This window comes from Manis pentadactyla, chromosome 1, assembly GCF_030020395.1.
Source record: "Manis pentadactyla isolate mManPen7 chromosome 1, mManPen7.hap1, whole genome shotgun sequence".
Taxonomy (NCBI): Eukaryota; Metazoa; Chordata; class Mammalia; order Pholidota; family Manidae; genus Manis; species Manis pentadactyla.
The window spans coordinates 162,692,015-162,712,054 of record NC_080019.1 but is presented as its reverse complement, the minus strand read 5'-3'; the positions used below and the strand labels follow the sequence as shown (position 1 = coordinate 162,712,054).

Genomic DNA, 20,040 nt, shown 5'->3' with positions numbered 1-20,040 from the left:
ATTCAAGCATATCTGAGGTATGATCTAGAAGCTTCTGTTTAGCCACTCTAATTTATTTATTTTTCATTATAAAGTTATTTTTATGTGTAATCAAAAATAGAAATTTCCCTAAAAATTGTATACATCAACATACTTAAGAATTAAAATAATACTAGAAATTACAATTGATATCTTATTTTGAAGTTGGCATTGGTTTAGGGCTTAATATTTAAATCAGGATGTCATTTTTTTAAATATTGAATTTTTTATTTAGATATTATTCATTGTTATAAAGTATAGTTAACATAGGAAATTATGAAGAAAAAATATGATGTTTGAAATTAGCAGCTAAAATAACAATTTTACTTTATTAGAACACATGTTGGGGTACTTCAACTCAATTGACATAATTTATTTTTAAAAAGCCTCTACAAGGGGCAGCATAACTCCCCATTGCATAAGTGTGGTGTGGTCTACAGATAGTGACTTCCTTACAAAGAGTACTATGGGGAATGGGGGAGAAAAAAGTAACTACAGTCAAGAAACCTTGACAGTCAAGACCTCAGCTGGGTAATCAAGGTCAACAACAGACATGATGAATTATATTGGTAGTGTGGACCCTAGATGTGATGTTGAAATGTTACTTTATCTCCATGCTATTTCTTTCCAGAAACACAATCACCCCATCTAATCTTGAGAAAATCACCAGATAAACCCCAACTTTAGTTAATTAGAAAAAAGGCCCTACACAGTGTAACTAAGTGTTGATGTGAATACAGATCTATTAGCACATCTTAGTTAGGTAAAGACAGAAAGGCTCAATCATTCTCACTGTTGTTGGAGTTTGAATGAAATTGTCAATTGTTGAGATTGACTCTTCTTATAAAGATGAGTATGTTAGGAAGAAAATGGCTTAACAACAGGCTTTAAACTCTCTATAAATACTAGCATTAGAAAACACATGAATATCAAAGCATTGTAGATTAATGTAGTAGATATAAAAACTAAGCTAGATCTCCAAAGAGCCAGTAATTTAGCCTTGAAAAGGTAAACTGCCTTATATTTCAAAAGAGAATATTGTTTATTCTAGTGAGGCTATTTGATTAATTAGTAAGACTTTTATACCAAATAGCAATCAGGTTATGTCACATTAAAAAAAAAACTTCCAAAATAGAAAGGGTTACTTTGTTCAAATCAGAGTACTTGTTTCTGGCTTTTTGGTACCATTTTATCTACCAGGTGAGATGGAAAACCTGTAGTAGTATAGAAATATATCCATTATTTTGCAAAAGTATAGACTTTCCTAGATTTAATTGTTTTTAAAGAAAATTTATTGTCCATGTGAAGACTTGGAAAAAAAGTTATTGGGCCTTAAGTCTGTTTATTTTAAATACACATTTTTTTTAACCCTGCCTGATTTAATTGGTATGTAGGAAAAGCAAATTATGCACTGAATTCCTATTTCCTATGGAACAAAATGATTTCTGATAAGTTCTAGAATGTACTGTAAATCAATGACTTAGAAAAATTCTATAGTGTAGATAACCCAAGAGCATTGTGCATCACCGTGTGTGTGTTTCTGATTTCCCCATAAAGTTCAGACAGATTTCTAGAAGAATGTCTGTATTTAATTGTTTTTGAACTATGCTTTTCCTATAGGCCCTTTCTGCAATATATAGGAGAAACTTTATCTGTTTACTTTTTTACTTAATACTTGAAGGACACCAGTGTCCTTAATTAAGGGACAATGCAAACTCTTTCCATCTTTTAATCAGAGTAAACTGAGTTTAGTTTATAACAGATATCCAGTGGCGGACACCTCAACGCCAAATGTCTTCCTTAAGAACTGAAAGGCACACACTTAACACATCAGACAAACAGCATCTTTCTCTTTTTCTGTTCTAGTGCACTGACAGGCAGAATTCACCAGTCACATCGCCAGGATCCTCTCCCCTTGCACAGAGAAGAAAGCCACACCCAGACCCTCTCCAGATCCCACATCTAAGCCTGCCACCAGTGCCACCTCGCCTGGATCTCATTCAGAAAGGCATAGTTCGGTCTCCCTGTGGCAGCCCAACTGGTTCGCCAAAGGTAAATCAATTTTATTAGAAACACAGATAATTTTACATGATAATTATTTTGTTCAAGCTCTTTTAAATCCCGTTGCTTATATATCATATGCTCTTAATTATTTATGAAGACCTTTGATATGTTTCTCATATTTTTATGGTGAGTACACTACCATATTCCTTGCTTTATTACTGTAAAAATTACATAATTATTCAGAGAGAGCATACATCTGTAACAGCCACCTGATTTGCTAAAATAAATAGCAGAGTAAGTGTAGTTATTCTGTAAAATAGATTTAAAAGGTCATCATATGTATTAAAATAAATTGCATGCTCTTATCAAATGATATTTTACACTCATTTTCATAGTGTCATGACAGGAAAAATGTGATGGGAGTAGATTTGCATAAGGGCTTAAGGGGTGATAAATTATCACCCATATTTCAAGGTGACTCAGAAGAAGGAATTATTTGTTCAGTACTTTTATACCTGAAGGAATTAATTACAAAGAATAACAGTATTTGCAGAGTTTAGAGAACATTACTGTATAATAGTAAAGACATAATTCTAACAATGTAAATCTAAGCCCCCAGTTTATTTTAGTTCTTTGCAGATTTCTTTGCAAATTGATAAAGGCATATTTTGCTGTATTAAATACAAGATTAAAAAAGTTAATTCCATTTGGTAATATGTTTTATAGTCTAAAATTAGTTGGAGCACAATATTTAACTAGTATTTGATTTTTCTACATTGCAGTTAACTTGGGTTTAAGATCACAGTAAGACTTTTTAGAATGTTTCTTAGTCAGAATTATATAAACATGCAAATTTCTTTTTTCTGAAATGTTTTCTAAAACTGAAAGTACATCATCATCACATGAACCATGTAAATAAAAATAAAAGCTATGAAAGCCATATAGATTCAGATCAGGAGCATATACCTTCATATTTCCACATAAGATTCAGACTGATTTTTTTTCATTCTAACGGTCCATAAAATTCAAGTAACATCTATGAATAATGCTGCTTTGTTATTGGTGATTTTTCAGTGTTCTGGTAAAAACTGATAAATACCCAGAGCGGAGCTGCCCCCCTTATTAGTTGCTCCGTATTGCAGTGGCAGACACAAAAATACCAAACCAACACTTTCATTCCCAGAGATGTCACAAATCAAGTTGCTCTTTAAAAAAGTAAAACAGCTACACCTTTGATGATTTCTTCTCTCTTACCTAAGTCAAAGAAATGTGCAAATAAATTAATGACCTGATATTATTTTAATGTCAGCCAAAATTATATGATTTTGATATTCTGCTTTTTCCTATGTAGTCTTTATACTCCTAATATTTGCGTTTAGGTACTCATTTTCTACAAAGACATTCTGACACTCATATAAGTTTTCATTAAATTTTTTAAATGTCATTAATTGGTGATAAAAAGAAACTTATTAAAGGATGGCATAGGAATCTAATATAAAGTTCCATATGCCTTAGAAAACAAAAGCAACAATATATTGTCTGGAAATCACTTCCGTGCATGGTACAACTTTTTTTCCCCCCTCTTGTGCCTCTTTAGTCCTCTCCTTGCATGGTGAGAAAACAAGATAAACCACTCCCGGCACCACCTCCTCCCTTAAGAGATCCCCCTCCGCCTCCACCTGAGAGACCTCCCCCGATCCCTCCAGACAATAGACTGAGTCGGCACTTTCATGCTGCGGAGAGCGTGCCCGCCAGAGACCAGCCGACGCCTCTCGAAGCCTGGTGCCCTCGGGAGGTGTTCGGCACTAATCAGTCCGCGGGATGCCGACTCCTAGCGGATGGCTCTCCAAAGCCCGGGATCACAGCCGGTTCAAATGTAAATGGACGGCACAGTAGAATGGGCTCTGACCCAGTGCTTATGCGGAAACACAGACGCCATGAGTTGCCTTTAGAAGGAGCAAAGGTAAGAAACATGCAAAGCAGAAGCTAACCAATCTGCTTAAACTCTCCTGACAGGACTTGGTATAAAAGGTTGGGCAGTGTTTTCTTTTTTTCTCCTAGCGTGCTTCTTCCTTGCAGATCTTTAATTATCTCCCAGTTATAAATAATCAGAAGCTCATTAAAACTTGAACTTAAAAGATGTCAGGAAGAAGGTTCTAAGTCATGATTTAATTTTAGTATGAAGAGACTAGACAATTTGCCAGAGATTTATTTCGCTTTCCCTTATGTCATCTGCCCAATTTCTTTTCCCCATTAACATGTTGGTGGGAGAATCAGAACTGTTGTTTTTTTTTTTAACTCTCCTGGTTCTAATTTGAAAAAAAGTTGGATAATTATATCATAAATTAAGTCACGAATCATTGTTGCCTAGGACCAATATACATTAGACAGGTAAAATGAACTTCTCACATACATAAAACACCAAGTCCAGTTCACTCTTAAAAAAAGTCTTTCTCCATAAACCTGAGAACTGTCACACGTGTTGAGTTTAAATTTAAAGGTTATCACTACTATCATTTATGTATCCAGGGAAGGATTTGAATCTACAGGGAACCAAAGAGGCAGCAGCAGAAATTATTGAGTTTAGAATTCCTCGTAGGCCCTTGGCTGAGTTGTACTGTAATATTTTCTGGTATTTGTTTCCATGATTATTTTGGCTCTGAGGTAAAGAGTGTTGCCATTTTCTCTCAGCTGAAGGAGGCTTTGCCTTTTTGAGGACTGTAATATAAAAGTGGTTCCAACTCTGCTGATCTTAAATTGTTATTTGATGGGAGTAACCTATTCCTTCAAAATAATGTTTTGCTGTTGGTGAGTTAATCGTATGGTCAGGAAATAATGAACTGTGAAGTGTGACATGCACATGTGCACACCCATGTGTGAAGGTAGAGTGATGATGAAAACTTTGTATGATAATATTTAACCTCAGTGATATTCTAGGGTAACCAAGATAAAAAGAATCAAAATGTCTAGTGTGGCATTCGAGACCAAGGGGACTGGTGGTGGTGGTTTTCCATGAGTCCTGCCAGGGAGTGTCCTTGGTACCTTCAGCCTCTGATCTGTTGTGAATACAAAAATCTGTGAGGGTTTCAAACAAGGCCATCTAAATATGAAAATGGAAGTGAAAGCACTTATAAAAGCATTTTTATTATGTTCTCTGAAAGTGGAGAGTTTATCATCCTCAAAAGTGTGTTTCCAAAACCTAGAATCTTAATTGGAGGGACCTGCTTTTTTTTTCTTTCCAGTGATTTTTTTCCTCTAACCTCTATTACTTTTCATTCACACAAGATCACACCTGTCTTAAGGAAAGTGTTGGAAGGAGCTCTGACATGAATTGACTGGTCATATCTTGGCAACATATTATAGTTTATTTCCTGAGTGGACTTCAGAAATACCCAAAATGTAATAATTATCTTAGCCAACTCATTGAAGACCTGTTACTTCACGGTTCTTTTATGTAATATGTTAGAGTTTTAACACTAATATAAACCTGCCCTTCGAAGCCCTGGAATGCTGGCTTTTTATTTTTGTATGGAATGTTATTGATTTTTAACTAAGGTTACAATTTCTCAGGTTATAGGTGTGAAATTTCACTTTTTATTATATTAACTGCAATTATGAAATACTAATAGTGACTTCTGTTACGAAGATTCCTTTAAATATTTTCAATGTGAACTTTCATGTCTTGGTCATTGATACATATTACCAGAGAACACTGAGTGAATTGCAAATTTATCTTTTGCTGAAAGCTGGGTTTTAATCTTGTTTAATTCTGTTTTTAAGGTCTAAGCTCATGAATTGTGTGTATTAATAATGCAGTGTTTATATTCTCAAAATTAATTTCATGTTCCAATTAAATTCACCATTTTAATTAGACATCTAATATTTCTAATTTCAATCTAGTTTGATTTCTAAGGCAGAAGGATTTATAGTTAATATATTAAATGCTATTAAACAGATGTCTCTTCTTTTTCTCCTGTTATTATCTTTATGAAAGAAAAATGGTTTCCTTTTAGTAGATAGACCAAGGGTAAATCACAACTTAAGTAGAAAAAAACTAATTCCTCTTCTCATTTTACTGTTGAGAGACTTCAGAGGCTCGCTTTGGTTAGTAACACAAGGCTGTATCTATCTAGGATCTTGTAGTTCTTGGTTTCTGTGATCCTGGATTGAAGTTTGTTTCTCATGGCACATCTTTGTAGTTCCTCCTCAGTCAAATTGGTTAATTACACATTTATAAGCACTTCCAATGTGCAAGACTCTCCTCATATTCAGGATAGCTCGAATTCCAATGTTCTCTCCCCTTTCAAATTGAACAAAATATTATCTTAGAAGAGTAACTGTTCAACTCCTTTAGGCAGAATTAAAAATTATAAGACTAACCTCTTAGCTGCATTTTACCAGAACTGAAAATCTTACCAACACAGATTAAGCAGGCTCGGAATCAGACCTGAATTTTACTTTCTGATTTAGAATTTACTGGCTTTGTGGATGTGAGCAACTTACTACATCTTTGTTCCCAACTCCATTCACTTTTCTTACTTTATATAAAATGGAATAGTAACAGTACCTAGCAGCTAGGAGAATAGTTACCCTCTAAATATGTAAATCCCCATACTCCTCAGTTCTGGAATAAAACCAAAAGTAAGAGCTAGACATGGAGTGTCCAAATGAGTTGTAACAGTTGACATTAATAGTCTTTTTCTAAAATTTAAAACCAAAAACATCTTCTCTTTCTGCCCTTCCTCCTTTTATTCAGCGTAGTTCCTAATGAATACTAAGTAAGCACTCGATATCTTGTTTGGTGAGTAATTACAAAACTTAGGCTAATAGAGATGAAAAGAGTCTGTGTGTGCTGGGGCAAGGGTGGGCGAGGATAGAGTGGAAAGGGCTTGTAGGAAGAGGACATCCATGACATGTGAGGAGTACCATTTTTTATGTATTTTTCCAGCTGGCCTTCAGTAGAATGTAGTTTTCTTGTTTAAAATAGGATTTTTTTTTCTCTTTAAAAGAGTAGTAGTTTTCGCTAGGTAGATCACATACAATAAAGAGGGTATGACAAAGGAGAGGGGATGAAGAGGAAGGGAAGATGATTTTGATTTAGAAAAGGTTTCTTTTTTTAATGAACATTGTAAATGTTACAGTGTATCCTCACTCTCCATACCTAGTGTACAGTTTTTTCCAATTTTATCATGGGAATAAAGGGTATGGGGATTTAGATATTTGGGGGCTGATGTATTATCTTCACATAACCCATCAGTCTCTCCAAATGTAAGCAAATACAGGCATACCTCCGAGAGATTATGACCACTGCAAGGAAGTGAGTATCTCAATGAGGCGACTATCACAATGAAGCGAATACTGCAATGAAGTGAGTCAAGTAAATTTTGTGATTTCCCAGTACATATGAAAATATTTTTGCACTTACTATTTTCTATTAAGTGTGCAATGACATTGTCTATAAAAGTAATATACATACCTTAATTAAAAAATACTTCATTGCTAAAAAATGCTAACCATCATCTGAGCTTTCAGTGCATTGTACTCACTGATCACAGACCACCATAACAAATACAAGAAGGAAAAAATTTGAAATATTGGGAGGATTACCAAAATGTGACAGACACACCAAGTGAGCAAATGCTGTTGGAAAAATGGTGCCAATAGACTTGCTAGGCAACCGGGTTGCCATCAACTTTCAATTTATGTGCAGTATGTGCAAAGCACAATTAAATGAGTTATGTCTGTACATTTTTGTGTGGAATAGGAACAACTATCATTTAGACTTGTTTTCATTAGAGGGAATGCTTCACATTAAATATTATCTCCCTATTTTAAACATAAAACTTGGATAAACACTAAAAATTTAAATTAAAATTAAATGTCCATATGGACTACTATAAGAGGAATACTTAAAGCTAAACACCCTGTAAATGGAGTGACAACTCACCCCTGTCTGTTGTGTCCTCTGTCAGTGTGCCAGTGCCCATCATCCCTTTGAACCATTTGCTCTTTTCATTTGCATCTTCACTAGATAAATGGTAAGGGAAGCAAGAATAAATTAAATTCTAATTACTCCATTTGCTACTTGTAGAGAGCTCTGAGGAAAAGAGCTCTCTAATTCATAGTTAAAATGAGAGGTAAGAATTTTCTATGACTTTCATTTATTCCCTTTTCTCTTCTCCCTTCCACCTGACATAATCAAATTAGCAAGGTAATACTTTAGTTTGAACATGAATCTGCAAGCTAAGAGTTACTAGATTTATTTATCTTGTTTCATGAGTAAGGGGTTTCTTTCCTATGGCACTGTTTCCATTCTCTGAAGTCCTCAGATTCCGGCCACATATAAACCTGTTTTTTAATAATATTACATTAGCTAGGTATTTATTGTTGGTTTGTCTTTTTTAATTATATAAGGTCAAAACATTTGTGCTAAAATGTTTTAAAACCTTTTATCATTGAAACTTGAAATTTATCTGCTTATATCTAGATACTGATATTGTGTCCAACTGTATTTGTTCCTCTTAAAAGATTAAGCATACTGCTGTTTCTTATGTGATAAAAACTATCTCTGACTTAAGTTACTTAAAGTGACATTATTCTAAAATGACCCTGTGTACAGTATAACATGTTGAAGATATTTGATGTATTTACTGGTAGATAAATACATCAAATGATTCCCCTTTTTGAGATTGTGGCTTTTGCTCTTTTGGTGGAGAGGCACATGTTTACATGAATGACCTTAAACTTATCTGTGAATCTTATGGGCTGACCCAGAAGATGCGGCCTCTGTGTGTGCTGGTTTCATGTTCCATCTGGTGGTGTTGAAGGACAAATTAAAGCAATATTCTTGGGGTAGTGTATTTGTGGGTTTACATGTATGGGATGGGGAAAAGGGGCTATGTTTGGGGTTTTATACAAATAAATAGGTTTTTCTTAATTGTGCTAAGATTAATCCAAAAGTACATGTTTTCTCTGTATCTCTGTTTCCTGATGCTTTAACCCTCATTTTTAGACAATATCTGAATCATAAGAAAGCATTTCAAATTTCAGAATTAGGAAGGATTAAATGCTGGCTTGAGGCATGTAGAAAAATACTCATCTAGGATAACCTAGAATTTATAATAAATTGTGTAGCAACTCAGAAACTCAGATTATACTTCTTCCACAAGTCTAAACTTTGCCTAATGTATTCTCATTCCTTCAACCTCTTTCAGGCTGTACGAGTACTTAGGATGTTAAGACTACAGTCTTGTGGGGGACTACAAAATGAATAAAGTACACTGTAGTGAGGAAGAGACAGGTATATGATTAACTGAGGAACAGAAGCACCCACAAAATATTATGTGGGGTCCTCAAGAAGAAAAAAATTCTGTGCAGGGTAAAAGAAGAAAGAAAGCAAATGTCAAGCAAGCCCACTGTCTGTAGACATGACGAGACTGATGTTTTGCAGACAGGACGGGAAGGAATAGCATGGAGATGGGCAAACATGCCAAGTGGAGGAAGTCCGGTTTGGCTGGAGAGGTTGTAGAGACTGAGCAGGCAAGGTAGGTAAAGGGATGGCAGTGTAGAGTGAAACCAGTTACGGAGTGCTACTTCTACACAGTTACCTTTAGTTTGGTAGACAGGAATGGAGCTTTAACATTTTCTTGGCAGAGGAGTAATAGAATCAGATTATTTAAGCTGATTGCTTTTCCAGTGGAATTGCATAGGTTTGGGACAGTGAAATGAGGAGAGAGAGGAAAAAGGTGTTTCCTTACTTGAGAAGTTAAGGAAAGCCTGAGTCCGTGAGATTTCCGTGTGAACTGCTTCAGTTAATACTGCTGATCTGCCCATTTTGAGGAACGGTTGTTTTCTCCTGTTTGCAAATAGGCACTTCAGATTTCCAGAGGACATAAAATATGTGTAGTCAGAAAGTTGTAATTTACTGCACGCCCTCAGGTGGTGGCAGCTGAAGTGATTTTAAGCCTAATGAAATGGGTACAGGTGGGAACGTGGAATTCAGAATGAAATAACGTTAAAGATATATTTTTTCAGAGTGTAACTGTAGTATGTTGAATCTAATGAGGGGAGACATGAAAAGGAGAAATGGAAACTATGGCACAAGACCTAGTTTTAGAGTAAAATGTGAGTGCTATCAAATTAAGATGTGTAGCTTTGAAATGCAAACATTGATATATTTCAAATGGATTATTTCAATATGTTCCTCTTCTTAATTTAAGTTGTTAGAGAAGGATATGGCCTTGTCAATACTGCATTGGAAAATGTTAACAGCATTTTAGAAATGGGGAAAGAAACTGGTAGGTCACTTAACACAGGCTGTAATGTGATTTGAGTTGTCCCAGGTAACTCAAATCACATTATAGCCTGTGTACCCGAACATCAGCCTGCCTTTTAAATACGAGACAGTTAAGAGTTTTGGAAAGAGCTCCATGAACACTCTAATGATTACTTAAAGGTTTTTTTTTAATATGTTTAATCTGTGTTCTCTTTGCAATGTTTTTTTTTCTTTTAAGTTGCTTTAATTTCAAATTATTGGATTAGTGAAGAGCAGTTGTTCAGACAGTTCTGTAGTGTAGTTGAGCAACCCAGAAATTAGAATTCCTGAATTCTGAGTAGTTAAACTCTGGCTCTCTGTCGTACTTTACGCACAACGTAACAATATTGGTTGCTGTTGTTCACCCGTTGAAAATTTTGTTGAGAATCGCCTGCACTTTGAAAGCCAGGACAGGTCTCTAGTTACCAGTAGTGCTGAAGCTTCAGCCTTGAAAGAACACAGGCATTTCTGGTTGTGCTCATGTACCGTTCAATCGAGAAGATTAAAAATGTTCTGTTAATGCCATAAAAATGTAATTTAGAGCTCTTTTATTTGGAAAGAATTGTACAAGTACTGCTTTTTTCTTTACTGAATCCTACAGAGAATGCTAACTTTTCAACAAAACCTTATCATATTTGGGGGCTTTTACTACCTGTGCATCTAGGTATCTATATTTCATTTATAGAAATTATGACATATATTCCCTCTGAATGTGTTAAAGAGTCATGTTATATTTGTTTCATGGAACTTGCTACTACTTTGGATGGTAGTGAGTAATCATTATTGTGCTACTGCCTCCTAAGGAAATTATGTGATATTTCACTTGTTTAAATAAACTGAAATTATATATTCTTTCCAAAACTGCAGATTTCCTATGAGCTGCTACTGTTTTAACGTCTCTAGAAGTTAAGCTGATCTAACCCTTTGATCTCCTTTCAGGTCTTTTCCAATGGTCACCTGGGAAACGAAGAATATGATGTTCCTCCCCGGCTTTCTCCTCCTCCTCCAGCTTCCACCCTTCTCCCTAGCATCAAGTGAGTTCATTGAATTTGTAGATTATTAGTCCATGCATAAAGGTAGGGTAAACAATAGTTTTGAGGTTCTCAGTACAGAAAGTACAAGGTGATAAATACGTCAATAACAATGGTCCACCAGAGGTATAAACTAGTCCCAGACATCAGGAGCTCTCCCGATTCTTTGCTGATAACCCCAGCATCTATGATACTTACCTAAGCTCCAAGATTACACAGGGGGAGAAAACAAGTCTTCACATGTCCAAGAAGGGGATAGAGTAGCACAATGAGCTTTCCCTTCCAATTGATCTCTCTTATAAGAGTCTTATTACCTGATCAGAGAATCTCAGTAGTACCAATGGATTTTGAAGCTTGAAAAATGAGTTAACCAGAGTGTCACTTGAAAAACGGGGACACAGAGGCACATTAGATAGTTAAGTGATATATCTACCCATGTCAAGCCAGAATAAAAGCAAGTCTGATTCTCATTTTCCTGCTCTATTAAATCAGACCGCCTGCCTTTCCTCCAATATATTTTATTTACACAGCTGAATTAATTTAAATTCTGCTTTCCCCAGATCACTTTCCTACTCAAAACCTAGCATTTTTTTTTCTTCTAAGTTATTCTGTGCTCTTCTGCCAACATTAAGATCCACAGAATTTTACCCAACTAAAATATTGTTCAGTAATACCTAATCCTTGCCTTCTAATCTTGCCTTGAATTTTTTCTGGCTTTGTTTTTCATACTGTTACCTTCTATGCACCACCTTTTAAGAATCTTTACTCTAAAGGTCCATGTCTCAGGCTTCATTTCCTTATGAAAATGTCTGTGACTTATTCAGTTACAATGGTAGTAGTAAGACTGATGCTCATTCCTCTTCCTAGAGTTTATTTTCTACACATTTGATTGAGTATTCTGCCCCACTGTTTTCCAATTGTAAACTGCCTTGCCACATTAAAAAGACCAAGGTTTTGAGGGAAAAACCTCTTCTTGTATTCTCTGATTTTTCTCATGCCACCATACTTTCTTTGCTGTTTAGTGAGTACACTGAGGATACCTGATTCTTAGTTGATTGACTTTATTGCCAGGTAAGATCCTCATTTGTAACTGAAAGTGTTAGAGTACCTTCACTCCTTCCTCTGTTGGCCACTGAATTTCCACTATGCCTATGAATGCAAAAGAAGGATGATCTAGATCCCAGAGCCAAATTTCCCAAGATATTTACACTCTGCTTTAGAAAATAAAAATAACATACTTGAGATCACTAGAATCATTTTGCACTAAATTGTTTGATTCTAACGGGTCAGTTTATATATAAGCCTGGAGGAAAGGCTGTTAACAGATTTTGTAAGGCAAGGATATTTCACAGAGAGGTTGGACATTTTCTGAGTCGTGAGGATGGGCACAGTTGGAAGAGGGAGCGCATGAGAACAAGCAAGAGGGTGAAATTTGATGTCATTCAGGGAACAGTGGGAAACTAAGAGATAAATTCATTTCTGCATGCCCAGTGGGAAACTAAGCTAATAGTACCATTCTCTCCAGTGGCAGCTTTTCTTGGAATTGCCAAATGTGAAGAATAAAAGTTGGAAGCAAATCTCAAAAAAATTTTCCAATGTATTTATTGAAAAAAAAAATAACATAAGTAGACCCACACAGTTCAAACCAATGTGTTTCAAGAGTCAATTGTGCTGCCTTTTTGGCCGTGATAAGAACTTTGGTTAGTTTGGTTAGTTTTAGGAGCCAATGAAAGGTTTTGATCAGTATTGCAGCATGATGCTGGTTTGTGTTTTTAAAGAGTTTCACTGGCTGCTATGTGGAAAACTGTTTTTAAGACAGCAAAAGTGCAAGAAGGGAGACCAGTGGCAAGTACAGTCGCCCGCCTAGTAACTGGTAAGAGGGGGTTAGGGCTTTGACCGGAGTGGTAGTGATGGAGGTACAAGGTCAGCTTTGGGCATCCTTTGATCCAACAGTTCCCGTTAGTAAACTGGATGTCTGTGAGGTATGCACATCAGGGATGACCCTTACACAGGGTGTTGGCTGAAGGCACTGGGTGAATGCTTAGTGCCACTCACCAAAGTGAAGGAGATTGCAGAGGGAGTGGGTGTGGGAAAGGGGCAAGGTGGTACAATTAAGACAGGATCTACTAACTGTGGGATGCCTATTACACACACATGTCCAGATAGAAATGTTGAGGGGACAATTGGACATTCCATGTAAGTTTTAAACTTTATATTATATTAAGGTAAATATTTCATTAGGTACAATCTAAAGCTGATGAATTCATTTCTGTATGCCCAGCACTCAAGTTCAGTGGACTGGTTATATACTCTTAGACTTATGAATGTAATTCTGTGAGATTTATAAAAGTATATATTAAAATATCACCTTAAAGACCATACCATTTACCCCTGAAATGTTGATATTGGAAACATTCGTGTAGTAAAATTTTAGGAAACAGTATATATTATTGGTTGTTATCATAATCTCCCTTTATATACCAAATTACTGGGGGCAAATAAACTAGAAAGGTGGATTTGTGAACACAGCCTCAACTACTGCCCTTTACACTGAGAGCTGTCTGAGAGATCCACACTTCGAAGTAACGTCGGTGTCCGTGTGCCTGTGAGTGTGCTTGTCTTTGAATAGTGGCCGAAATGGTCTATAGGTAGGTAAGGGTAAAATTATAAAGCTAGACCAATTTGACTGCAATGATGGGCAAATTCATGGTAGAGGGGAAAGTTTTTGTTTTGTTTTGCTTTGCCTTGTTTTTAACTAGGGAACGAATGACAGAAGAAAAAAAAAGTACTCAGCCACAGGAGAGCTGTTAAAACAAATATCACACTGTAATCTTAAAAGACTTAAGGGGAATGAGCTTGATGGAAATTTGTCATCTTGTATATCGTACTTTCAAGGCTTCATTACCTGTGCTTAATGTCAAAAGAGTAGGAAAATACATGTTACTGTTCACCTGAGGATTTGTGTAGACAATAACTGTACTTCAGTTTTACATTAACCCAATTTATGCTCAATTAAAAGAAATTGGCATCATTGATTTTAAAGTTTTCTATCATATTTTCTTATATTTAAATGGAAGATAAAGCTGTAATTTAGAGCTGCTCTATTTTCTTAACCCCAGTGAATGAACATTGTTGCTCTTCTATTAGTTTTTGAACCAGCTTTCATTCTAATACCTTAAAATGTTTTTAAGACTTGCCAAGATGATGCACTATTTTTGTTCATATGTTTTACCTTGGGTAAACAGAAAGTTGCACTGGTATCAAAGGTGGCAGTCCACTGTGAATAACAGTTAGCAGGACAGATAGAGGATCATGTGGATGGGCCCTGCTTTTCAGTCCGGTCACCGTGGTTGCTTTGGCATTCTTCTCATTGACGTATTACGTAGAAATGCTTGTGCGTTTGGTTCTGACCTACTGATGAGGCTCAGTATTTGAAAGTCAGACTTAATTTTTAAATCAGTGAGATCATGGAGAAAAAATTAAGTTTTGTTCAAATCTCCTGCAAAACAGCTTGATTATACTAACATGGGTTTTCTAGTGTTTTGTGGTGGATCCTTAGCAACTACAGATGACAGACACATTGACGAAAAGAATTGAGGGCTGCAAGTATATCGTTTTGAAGTACTCTCAACAGAAAGAGCAATAATGTGTCGAAAGGATACAAAATAAATATTGTGGGCATTATTTTTCTCCTCTTTACTTTAGTATTATATTTTCTAAATTCAGACAATTGTAATCCCCCTCTCATCTTTTGTGGGAAAATGACATTTGGTGAATGGCTATTATCTGGGTCCTGGGAATGCCACTAATTCCACTAATCTTTAATTTTTTCTGACTAAAAATTATGATGGGAAATTATATTAACACTAATCCCAATGGTCTTACAAATCTGTTACTTTTAATTTGCCACAAAATTGATTTATCAAAACAAATAATTAGATAGCCTTGGGCAGAAATGTGAGCCATTAAGTTCTATTTAAATACACAATCTAAATTATATTCCTTACAGTGTCTCTTTTTTGTCCTACAGACACATAATCTACCATATTCTCCAACATCCGTGAGCATATTGATCCAGTGACAGAAAAACTGTAGGGTTGGAATGAGATTTTATTTTCATATTAAGTGAGGGCATCTTCACATTTTCCACCATGATCAAACATTTCTTATGTTCCTGTTAACCTTTCTTTGTAGACTCAAATGGAATTAAATAAGTGATATTTGAAGGCCACTAAGAATATTCAACATAGTTGTTTGTGAAAGATGCTTATTTAGTTTAAGTAAAATTGAACCTGCTTTTTTAATGAGTTTTTGAAGGGGAAAGAAATCCCACATATAATTACAAATACTGTAATTATTTGCATGAATTGAAATTTTGTATTTTATGTACAACTACTATATCTTATTTGTACTTCCTCTTCTATTTTTTTTTAATTAAGACTTTAATTTTGTAGAGCACTTTTAGATTCACAGCAAAATTGAGGAGAAAGTAAAGAGTTCCCATAAACCTCCTACCCCCCTTAATACCTTCCACCAGAGGGGTACATCTCATACCACCGATGAACATACAATGACACGTAACCACACAAAGTCCATAGTTTGCATTCCCTTTTTTTTATGATAGAAACTGCTTTTATTTTCCCATCAGAACTGGATAGGATCAATTTTATATAAAATGTGTGTATTATTATTGAATAAAATGCACTGGAATGTTAGTTATAAATCGGCTTATCTTTAATCCAACTAGAATTATTTACTGATACAATAAGTTCTCATTTAAAAGTATAATGGAGAAGAAAAAACCTGACCCTCTAGAATTTTATTAAAATGGTGATAAATGGGTATCTAAGCAGTTTTTTCAGATTTAGATTCAAATACTACTTTAAGACTTTTTTTTACTTCTGGACAGAATTCACTGAAATCCATTTAAGCTAATAATCTATTATTTTAGAAATAAGTTCCTATTATTCCATAAAATATAAGATGGGCTTTATTTTCATTTCCTTCAGAAATATCCCATCTGTTGATTTGCAGTAATGCAAAAAGGTAAGGGGTGATTATTACCCAGATGAATTTTCTCATTATTGAAGAGAAAATACAGAATGCACCACATAGATGTGATTTCAGAAACCGTCTGTTCTTGCCTCAGAATGCAGTGCTTCTTTGGAAACGGTTAAATCTTGGATGTATGTAACCCGCAGCAGGCAGATTATAGAATACTCTTGACACTGATGAGGTTGTTAAATATCTGGTCAATATGTCTTTTACAGTATCTGCTTGAATTGTATAGGAAAAAAGATTCATTAGGAATCAGAGTATATTAGGACATAGAAAGGATGTGTATTTTTCACATTTCATTTGTTAATGGAGTCCATTCTGGTCCTCAAGTCAGCTAAATTGATATCCGTGTGTGTAAGAACCTGAGAAAGGTAATGGTGAAATTCCTGCTGTCATGCCCTAATGTATACCCACAGGCCTCATTTGGAATGTACTTCTCCCAAGGTCATATACCACAGTAGGTGTGACCTTTAGGTTATTAGTAAGGTTGGCAGCTTGTGCTCTGTGCAGCGACAGTGGACTTTCTGTCACTGTGCTTTCATCTCACCATAAACTGTCATTTGAATCAGAGGTCACTCAAATGAATTCAAAAATCGGTATTGAAATCAAGTCTTCAAAAATGGGTAAAAACACACTTTTGAAAAATCTTAGGAGAGATTTTTCTTTAATCTCAACTTCCTAGAGACTCAGATATGGAGTTAAAATTTGAAAACCTTTAGATAATGGACACAAAGAGAAGCGCTTAAAATTGTCTTTATTCTAACTAGTGAGAAATCAAAAGGAAAACGTTATTTCAGGCTTGATGACTCATATACCAAAGGCCTCTTGCTCCCTCTACAGAAGGTGCTTCAAAATTGCAGTCTCAAAGATTAAAAAAAATTTTTTTTAATAAAACATATTTATCATTAGGTCCATGATGATTAACAAAAAGCCTTGGGTCATATGTATCTCCAGTGTCTTATAAACTGGAGTTGGTCCAGGCAGGTTTGTGCATTTCTACTTTGGTATTTTTCACTGGCATCAGCAAGAATTAAACTCCATTTGCAATAACCGAGAACACTAGGCTTTTGTTTTGGGTTGTTTTGTTTTATTTACTGTCATGAATGAGTAAAATGCTTCAAAACTTCTTTTGATTTGAGGTGATTGTTTTACTCATTTCCATTCATTTTTAGTTAGCCAGGGAATTAAAGTCTAAAAAAAGTATTCTACTTCAAAGACTTAATAAGTTCTCTTATTATCTACTTCTAATTTTCTAGTCATTTTTTAGTTCTTGTTGTTGGAAAAAAAATTAAGAATTTGAATTGCATCTGAACTTCACAGAATTGTTTCATTTAGTTAAACTTTTTTTTTCAACTATGTAATACAAGAGACAGAGAGTTGGACCTTTCTGTAAAAATTTCATTAATATATAAAACTATCATGAATATATATTACATCTTAGTTTACCCATTTTAAGTTACATTGGAACAAAGTATTAATATTTTAATAACTTTGGGTTGAATAATTTTATGCATTCTCTTACAACTCCCAAGACATGTTTTGGTGTCAGATTACCAGTTTTTCTTATTCTATGAAAATTATTTTATCCCATCAGTGGAATCAACAGAAGATTGAAAATCCTTTTCTTCTGTATTTAGTGTAAGAACAGCCCTTCTGATGTTACCATGTAATTGAGAAATGAAAATTAGTGCAAAGTAGCTTCTTTGATTTGACTGTGTCACATTGGACTTGCCTGTTCTGAATTATTATGCTGAAACTTGACTAGATTTTTTTCCCTTCCTCTGGTAGGTGTACTGGTCCATTAGCAAATTCCCTTTCAGAGAAAACAAGAGACCCAGTAGAGGAAGATGCCGATGAATACAAGATGCCTTCATCCCACCCTGTTGCCCTGAATCCGCAACCATCTCATTGTCATAATGTAAAGCTCCCTCTTAGGTAAGAAAACGCACAGCGTTTTATCACCTCACATCTGTAGAAGCATAATCATTTGTGGTGTTTGTTTTTGGGTAATTGAATCACATCTGTTAAATTAAAAACCCTTGATTTCTTACACAAAGCTGCTTCTTCCTGTATACTGTTTTCTGCACTACTTTCAGAGAAAACTAAAAGATGCAGATTTCTCATTAATTGGGAAGTCATTTAATTAAATTAGTTGACTAGTATATCTAATGGAACATTTTATTGCCCCTCTTTCCCCAAAAAACAAATTATACTCTAATAAAAACTTTCCTGTAGGTTACATGTAGCAATGATTAATGCATGAATGTTCAATATGTTAATTTCAATGTATTTTATCAGTTCTAAGCATACATCTCATGAAGAAAAATTAATGCTCAGAAACTAAGATATTATGCCAACCTTAGAATTTGTATTCATGATGTGAAGAGTAGAAATTTATATTCTTGATATGCTACCTAATTCTATTCAGATCTGTAAGAAATAAAAACCAATCAACAACAACAAAAAAAAAGAAAATACCTAAACTTATTTCTCTTAACTGTTTGTCAGGTACTGTCTTACTTTTCCTTGGATCAAATAACAATGTGATTTCCTTGGATCAAATAACAATGTGAGGAATAGTGTTGTCTTCTTGTCAGTTATTTATACTCACATTTATAATGGAAACGTCCTTGGTCTTTGAAGTAGCAGCCCCATTGGGGTATATAAAAACTGTTGAAAATGGGTGGTATATACTGAAATACTATTTTGTCTCTAAGTAGAAGGATAATTCTACATTTATATAATTGAATTAGTAAACCATAATCTAAAATAATATAATTTCTGTTTATTAGCAGATTTATAGGAGGTATTCAATAAATCAAGTCTCACTCAGATTCAAAATTTACTTTGAGCCCCAGTTTCCTTTGTTATAATAGCATCCCCAGAGCTAGGCTTGGCACATAGAAGAAGGCTCACTGTGTACTGGTAGTCCAGCCGTCTGCCTTGCAGTATTCCTTGGCTGACTAGGGAACAAGAGAGCCATTGAACACTTCACTCATCTGTCATCTTTACTAAGTGTTCCGTTTTCTTTTGAGGTCAAGTCAATCAGTGGAAAGTATTTTATGAGTGGAGTGTTCCCTTCTTTTCAGATGAAAAATCTAAAAACAGTTCCAATGCTTTTTTTTAGTATCATACTGAGGTAGAAAATGCATTATGTGGAAAAGAGGGGCAAATCTGTCTTTTATCCAGAGATCTGTGTTAATGAGAGATCCTGGTTAGAATTACCAGCATTCTGCAGAATTGTTAGCTAGGATTATTAACACTGCAGTCCAAGGCTTTGTATTTCAAAGCAAGAACCAAGGCATTTCTTGCTAATTGCTGGTGTTTAACACATTTTTGATAAAATACTATCATTTAGCAGACAAACACAGAGGCAATCTGTTGTATCAGAAGAACCAAATGTCTACCACTCTTATTACAGAAAACGTTATTCCTTCACATCAGATATAAATTGTTACAATTTTCAGTTCCTTTGGCTCTTACAAATGTGTAGTAATTTTTAAAAACTGAACTAAGATGAGCTTCCTTGGTCTCCTGGGATCTCATTTTTTTCATTGCTGGAGAAGTGAGGGGTATTTTATATATATTCAGTTTTAGTTGTCACATCATATTGGA

The 20,040-nt window shown here is 35.0% G+C and overlaps 1 protein-coding gene across 6 annotated transcripts in view; it reads left to right on the top strand.

Annotated features, from left to right (window-relative positions):
• The window catches only part of CBLB (Cbl proto-oncogene B), a 221,514-nt gene that overhangs the window by 153,423 nt on the left and 48,051 nt on the right, over window positions 1-20,040 (top strand). For all 6 annotated transcript variants that reach the window (XM_036930770.2, XM_036930766.2, XM_057502408.1 and 3 more), the window contains 4 exons: window positions 1,885-2,070; window positions 3,620-3,985; window positions 11,276-11,370; window positions 18,214-18,360. In XM_036930770.2, the coding sequence (XP_036786665.2) occupies window positions 1,885-2,070; window positions 3,620-3,985; window positions 11,276-11,370; window positions 18,214-18,360 (794 nt within the window). The remainder of the gene's footprint in view (window positions 1-1,884; window positions 2,071-3,619; window positions 3,986-11,275; window positions 11,371-18,213; window positions 18,361-20,040) is intronic.